The sequence below is a fragment of the Anoplopoma fimbria genome, chromosome 16, assembly GCF_027596085.1.
Source record: "Anoplopoma fimbria isolate UVic2021 breed Golden Eagle Sablefish chromosome 16, Afim_UVic_2022, whole genome shotgun sequence".
In the NCBI taxonomy this organism is placed as follows: domain Eukaryota; kingdom Metazoa; phylum Chordata; class Actinopteri; order Perciformes; family Anoplopomatidae; genus Anoplopoma; species Anoplopoma fimbria.
Window position 1 is genome coordinate 20148484 of NC_072464.1, and position 8134 is coordinate 20156617.

At 39.8% G+C, this 8134-nt stretch overlaps 1 protein-coding gene across 1 annotated transcript; it reads left to right on the plus strand.

The window, feature by feature from the left end:
* Positions 1–1455: 1455 nt before the first annotated feature.
* On the plus strand, positions 1456–3271 carry LOC129104981 (trace amine-associated receptor 13c-like). Its single transcript, XM_054615843.1, has 2 exons — positions 1456–1625; positions 2482–3271. The coding sequence occupies exons 1-2, from the start codon at positions 1456–1458 to the stop codon at positions 3269–3271; spliced, it is 960 nt and encodes a 319-aa protein (XP_054471818.1).
* Positions 3272–8134: the final 4863 nt, after the last annotated feature.

Below are 8134 nucleotides of genomic sequence, written 5' to 3' on the forward strand. Positions count from 1 at the left end.
CTCTGAGGTGTCACTGCAATCAGAGGTGTTGAGAAAAACAAGCTACAGCCTCAACACATGATGCAATTAGTATTGAACAGCGATGTTGACTTAGACTGCCTTTTATTTTTTATGTCGCAGCACCAACTCTTTGACCTTTCACTGCATTTCTTTTAGAAAGTATCCTGTAAGAAATTTGGTGAGGGTGCTTCTTTGTTTTTGTGGCCCTGTTCAACGTTGAACACCTGAGGGTTACGATATTGTAACCCTAGTTCTATAAGCACACGCTCAGGTGCAACACAACGGCACACACACCCTTTTCACCCAAGACAAAAAGTGTCCAGCTCCATAACCCTCCACATGAAAGAACTCATAAGTTCTTAGGATCAAAGGAGGGATTTGGTCTGAATGTAGCCCCTCTACAATCACCAACAACAAGCAACTGGGGTGGACCAACAGGGCGATTAGTTCACACACTCTCTTAGCTGAGGCTCATAGGAACCTTTCACCAAGGCCTCAAGCACCAACGGCACTTCCCTTTGCAGAGATGAAGCAAGCATCACCCTGCGCTTTCTCCTGAACCCTGTCCAAGAACTCCAAAGACCGGTCTGTTGCAAAAACATTTGAAAATAGACACAAATGCTTCTATATGTTCCCTGTGCTGCTTGATGAACCGTGAGATTTGCAAAGTGTCTACTGCTTGTGTTTTGACCCCTGCAGAGTCACGACATGGATCTACCCAGTTCAGCTGCGAGCCAGCGGCTACATGGGTGTGGACTTGTTACTTCTGTTGACTGTAAAGGGATGTAACAAGTTTTAGATCTACCGCTTTAAATTATTATTAGACACCGAAACATCTCATAGCAGCTTACAATGGCATAAAAAAGTCATGATGATTGTCTAACTGCTTGAATGAGTTTAAAAAGTGCATTGCAGTGTTCCAGCTGTCAGTGCTATTGCTCAATTAAGTTAATTGTCCAGTCTATTGCACTTGTCTGGAGGCAGAAACCTACAGAGGACAACAAACAACTGCAACACACAACTTAAACTTTATTACAATCATCATATACATACATGAAATTGACCTTTTGCATTTAACCCATCCTTTTAGGAGCAGTGGACTGTGAAGCACCCAGGGAGAAAAGGGCTATAGGAAAACTCTTCCAATGAAAGCCAAATATTTAAAAAAATGATTTAGTCCAGCAACTAATACATACACATGCAAAACAAACATCAAAATCAAACACAGAGTACAGCAACTATGATGCAAAACACAGATTACGATCAAGAATATTCTGTCGGGACAAGTGCACAGAAAGTGATGAAGAGGATGGTGTGATGTGCAGTACACCGAGGAGGAGCGTCAGAGTCCAAAAGACACTGAGAGAAAACAATTGGGAGGGATTAAGAGAATGTGATGGAGGTGAATCTCTTATATGACCCCCGGTTTGTTCAGAGAGCTGCAGCTTTCTGCAGATGGAGCTTGAGGACGGATCGGAGCTCTGCTTTCCACAACTCCTGAACACCTCCTGCAGGAAGCCCACTGTGCTTTGGCACCAAGCTGTGTTCCCTCTCTTCTTGATGTCCATCTCCGTGCTCACTGTAGCTCTCAACCTGCTCGTCATCATCTCAATCTCCCACTTCAGGCAAAGTTTCAATTCTCAGCAGAATCTACAATTGAAGTTTTTTTTTTATAAAGATTGAGCGAGTTATTGCTAACAACATTCCTTGATTTCTTTGAACAATGACTGTAGGGTTTTAATTGCCTTGCCTGTGCTCTTCCTATTATGACAAGTCAAACTGCTTGCTCAGAAAAAGTCTTATAAATTTGACGGATTAGAAAATGGTGAACAGTAAAATGTATTGCCTTAAAATGGAAATCAGTTGTACCTGTCTCAACTGGAATGTGGCTCTCTGAAATTAATAGTTGTATACCCTTAGAGAAAATAACTTATTGGTTAAGAAATAAGAGTAAAACATTTTACAAGATATGGCAAACCTTTTTGGATTATATGGGAAATTTCCCATCACACCAAACAGATAGCGTCTTTCGTCAATGTTTGTTTAGTTATATCATTTTATTGTCATTTTTGTTCTTGCTTTTTACCTTAAGTTTGAGTTGTTTGTTTGTGGTCTTGCTGGCTTTGTTCTGCAATTTATTATTTAATGGCTACGTGCCATGTGTCAAGTGAAAAAGCAAAATAAAATATTTTTTAAAAGAAAGAAAACGGTGAACAGCTATCATAGATTAGAAGAATTGTCTTTGAGTAGGTAGAATAACTGAATAATGCTGCATCTTTGCACATTATAGTTGGATTCTTTCTTGCTGTTTTTGCACAATAAGGCTCAAACGTGACTTTTTATATAACCACATACCGACAGATGTGGTCGTGCAGAATACATTAAGATAGTTTTCATTTTTTCTCATTCTTGTCTGGGTTGTTTTGCCATTGAGATATGAGTGCTGGCTGGTTTAATGATGCTTTTTCTCTTTCCCACCAGGCAGCTCCACACACCCACCAACATCCTCCTCATCTCTCTGGCCGTCTCAGACTTATTCGTGGGTCTCCTGCTGCTGCCGGTGGAAATCATCCTCAAAGTATCCTGCTGGTTTCTTGGTGACCTTGCGTGCTCTCTGTTTAATTACATGTCCTTCATCATTACCTCTGCCTCAGTAGGTACCATGGTGCTCATATCAGTGGACCGCTACGTGTCTATTTGTGACCCTTTTCATTACACCACCCGAGTCACGGTGAAGAGAGTCAGATTCTGTGTTTGCATGTGTTGGCTCTGTTCTGTTTCTTACAGCGGCATCTTTGTAAAGGATGGCCTGACTCAACCAGGGAAGTACAGTTCCTGCCACGGAGAGTGTGGGATTTTCATCGGCTATGTCACGGGGGCTGTTGACCTCGTTTTGACTTGTATTTTTCCGGTTACTGTCATCATAGTTCTGTATATGAGGGTGTTTGCTGTGGCTGTGTCTCAGGCTCGTGCCATGCGCTCTCACATTACAGTCGTCACACAGCAGCTCTCAGTGGGTCCAAAAACAAAGAAGTCGGAGCTGAAAGCAGCCAGGACTCTTGGTGTTGTTGTGGTTCTGTTTCTGATTTGTTTCTGCCCATTTTACATGGTCTCTCTTGTTGGTGACAGCCTGCTTAGTCATTCATATGTGTCCTTTGTGCTCTATCTGTTCTATTTCAACTCGTGTCTGAACCCGTTGATCTATGCCGTGTTTTACCCCTGGTTTAGAAAAGCAGCGAAACGTATTGTTACTCTGCAGCCCGGCTTCTGAGAGGCCAACACGTGAAGTTGGCCTCTCAGTCACTGAAATTATATCTGCGTTAAAAAGTTTTTCATTAACTAAAAATCCAAAAATGTCTTTGTCTCTGTAAACTGTATAATAAACAGTATATAACAAAACCCTGTGAGTCTCTTTACTCAACAAAAAATGGTTAAAGTACTAATTTATTGCATTGGTTGGACAAAAGAATAATTATGACAAGTGCATAGTTTTCTGTTTGCGACTTTTTTCATTTTTAAAGTTAAAGTAAAACAATGGTGAGATGGCAGAAGACCTCAGAGTCGCCCCTAAGTATTGTGGGAAAATGTCTGGCACAAAAAGGAGCAGTTTTACTAGTACAGAAACTGAAAATTAAACATTGTTATATTAATTCCTACTAATCCCTATATCCAACAGATGTAAAAGACAAGTGGGTGAATCATGCAAGTCATAATGTGGAGGAGGTTTTCAGATCCATAATTCATAAAAAAAAGTATGAGTTAACATCCTGTGTTCAAAGTCTTTTTGGTCATTGTATTTTGTTCAAAGTTCTTTAATATTCCCAGGTTTTCTTGCAGTTTTATATGAAATAGGAAAATATATAAGAATATGAAAAGTGTCTTTTTAATGTTGCAGTTGGTTGAGAGGTGGATTTCTTTCTAGTTCTGTTGTGTTGTTTATTCAAAAAAATGCATCATATAAACAGGTTATTGTGTTTTATACGAAAGATTTGTACAGCTACCTCAAAATCATATGTAAGCACAGTATTTGAATAATCCTCAAAATATATATCTGTACACTTCAGCTGTCAGTTATTGATCAATTTACCAGAAGATGGAGCTGTTGACTTAATTTTTCCAGGACAGAAATAAAGTAAAGCAGTTGAGATAAAAAAAAAAGGTGTGTCACAGAGGAGCAGGTGGAAAACTTTTGCCCACATCACAATAGTCACAGTTTTTCTCACATTTCAGGCAGGTACAAGATATCTATTTACTTTTCATAAAAATAAGGAATGAATACCTTTTAGCTGCTGATTGATATACATTTTCAACAACCCTTTCTGCCACTAGAGGTCATTGTTTGCTTTTATGCACAGTGAACGAACACATACCACACTTGCATATCCACTCATTTGTTTATTGAAGGCCTGTTTTCTCTGTCAGTTCTGGGACAGGTTGTCTCCTGTTGGAGTGTGTCCTCTGGACTTTGAAGCACACACCCTTTTCTGGTACAAGACAAATAGAAGTGGAGAGCAGTTTTGATAGATGTGCTTTTTTGACAGGGGCAGTTACGACATCTATGCAATTAAATTAATTTCAGATTTAACAAAAAATGAGACATTATGCTGTTTTGTAGAATGATTCATCCTTTCTAAAAATATTACACACCAGTTTTTGTAAGACTCATGACTGCTGGGTTATTATCTTATCATTCATACCATATCAGGTTTTTAAGGACAGATTGCATGGACTTGATGTTTCCATGAGTCATCTTAAATTGGTTCCAAATAATTCATGGCAAGAGATTAGATTTATAGGAAATGATAGGAACAGTATGGGGAAAAAAATACAGCATGGAAGTTTTTTGCTTCCATCAATCGTTGTTCAGGAGTTATGAGGTCAAAGGTGAACTTTGCTATTTCATGTATCACTGTGAAAGGACCTATAAGGGTTGTGACCTTTTTTCGCACCGTGGACAAGTTAACTATTTATATGTGACTCTCCAGCTGGTGGGGTTGGGGGTCAACTATGTTTATGTTTGTTTTTCGGAACCTGACAGGGAGTTTAGAGGATATATATGCAACATGGACTGTGCCAAGTTATGTGTAGCTTAAGAGGGAATCATTCCCGCCCATCTATTTCTGAATCATATTGTTTATTGTTTCCTCACAGCTGTGATTGGCAAATATTCATGGTTTGATGTTTCATCATGTTTAATGAAACATGTGATAAGGTTTTTTCAAGACAAAAATTGTAACTACCAAAACTATCATTTCAAAGGCGTCAGCTCACGTAGCATTTAGCAGCTGATGAGTACTTCCATCAAAGAAGGTCCAAACACTCCTACAGTCTGATCAACACACTCACACACACACACACACACAATCCTCTCCGGCCTATGTGTTTGTCTGTAATTCGACGTGTCTGGAGCTGCCGCTGCACATTCCTCCGTCTGCCTGCGTGATGCCGGCTGCCAACCTGAATCCAGCTGTTTAACAGGCAGGAGGCTCAGCAGGCAGAGCAGAGCTTCTGTTGAACAGCTCAGAGGCCTGGTGAAGACAGACAGGCGGACGCTGCCCTCTCTCTGGGATCGATTAAACTTTAGGAGACTGACATGCTATTGCTAGCTGGATTAAAATCAAAATGGTAACAAGAAGATCCCAAAAGAAATAAAAATAAAATGTATTTGTCCCCTCAGGGGTAAATCACAAGTAGGGGCAACAACATGCAGTGTCCTTTAAAGAAGTTAACAATATTGTAACCCTGGTTCTATGAGCACAGGCAGAGCCCTCTACTGGATTTAACGGTAATAATGTTCTCCAATCACGAGCACGCATTCGCCGACAGAAATATGGCCAGCCAATCAGGTCGTGCCTACTCGATAATGTGCAAACCCGACAGTATATAAGGCAGCTCACATCGCTGTCTGCCATCCTACACCCTATTCAACAAGCAGTGTAGGAGCTCCATCTGTGCTTTTAGAACTAGGGTTACAATATATAACTTTCATTCCTACTCACACAGGCTCCGCCCTCTACCGGACTCTATGGGTACAGTGAGTGGAGCCCAATAAATGCACACCTTGCTGCGACATAAAACATCGATCCTACCATACTTATCAGGTTAGTCGCTGCAGCCCACCTTATTTTTTATCAGCCGCCACGTAACATAACTTAACATGCCATAGCGGACAATGGGTGTTACATATACAGCATCACCAGCTGCACAACAGGATGGGCAGCTACCAGCTGCTTTCCGCAGGGCGCTGACACAGTGCTAGCTAAGGCCAAAGTTATCAGTAAATTGATAATATGGACACGTATGAATCATTTTGCATCATAATTTGCAGATCTAAAGTCACAATAGCAAATTTTGCATGCATAAAATGAGACACATTGCCTTCAGAAAGCATGTATTTGCCACAAACACAATTTTTTTGTCCTAAAGTTGGACATTTTTGAGGTCACATGATGCATAAAATTCACATTCAGGACACTCAAATAAAACGGCAGAAGGTAAACGTAGTGCAGAAAGAAATTACGCCTGTGCTTCTCCCACTAAAACTAAAATATATTTTCTATGAAAAGACCCATTGTGCGAACTCAGGACTCAAACAGATAATCAAAATGAGTAATAAAAACCAGTAATTTCTTCCTCGACGCCTCCGACCAGATAAACTTAGTCACCACTCCCTCACCCACAGTGTCCTCGCCGCTCCTCACTTCCAGTTACAACGACAAGGCCGAACATGTTTGTGAACTCAGGGCTTCATTTTCATTTCAGGGGGAGTGATGAGGGAGGGGTGAAAATGTGTCAGACTGATGGTTTGGATGAGGATCAGTGTGTTTTATTCATGCCAGGGGGTGTCTACAAACACACACACACGCACACACACACGCACACGCACACACACACACACACACACACACACACACACACACACACACACACACTCCACCACCTTACCCTCAAATGAGAGCTGACGTCCCTCTGAGAGAAGCCATCTCTGACCTTGGCTCCCTCGACAAAGACAGAGTCCATTTTTGGAATGAAGTACTTGTGATTCCTAAATCATTCCTGTTTTTTATTGTGATTGTTTTAATGTTCCATTGTTATTTAATATTACATCTATGAAAAGGGCTGGGTTTACTGAGTGAACTGTCGAGACATGTCTGAGACAACGGTTACAAACAAGCAGAGCTGACTTGTGAAGAGGAGGGAGTGATGTCACAACATGCTGCAGGCTGTCAACCAAACTGATGAATGAGTTGAAGGCCAAAGTCATGAAGAGCATGAGTATGTGGTGAAGCTGTTGTCCTCAGGGTGGAACCACCTGGTTGTACTAAACAGCTGTAGAGCTGTTGTGTGTGTCCATCTGTATTAGGGCCTATTCACGTCTGCAATCACAACTTTAGAGAGATTAGCAACTATATTTCACTTGGGTCACATACAGTTTTTATTTGTTAGTGGCTTGCAATGCTCAAATACTTTCTGTATAACTGTATATCTTAAGAAAACTTTTTTCGTGCTGTGTCGTATACCTGCAAAAGTCAGCAACACATGCCATTTTTTATTTCTTTTATTTTTTCTGTCTTTATCATGTAAAGTGCCTTTGAGTGCCTTTTAAAACGCTATACAAATAAAATGTATTATTAATATTTGTAGTATTATTAATTTCCATGTGTTACATGCATACATTACATGCAGTCTTTTCAAAATAAACTTCCGTCTTCATAGGAAACAACTTAGTTAGGTATAGGCAACATACCTACTAAGTAAGATTTAGGAAAAAATCTTCTTTTTGCTTAAGATGAGATAAGATTAGATAAAATGAGATAAGATAATCTTTTATTAGTCCCACAGCGGAGAAATTTGCAGGATCACAGCAGCAGAGTGGATAAATAATAAATAAATAAGAGATCAAAACAAGTATAATAAATAAGTACAAAACGTTAAAAACAACAATAACTAAAATATTACATAAACAGACAGAATGATTGATAATATTGCACAGATTACTTATATTGCTGTTTTATTGGATATATTGTATTTATATTGTCAGTTTTTTGGTATGTGTTCATTCAACTACAGAAGTACCTTTTACTGAAGTATGCAAGTAACAGGACTTCTTGTTTCCAACAGGCAATGAACAGCT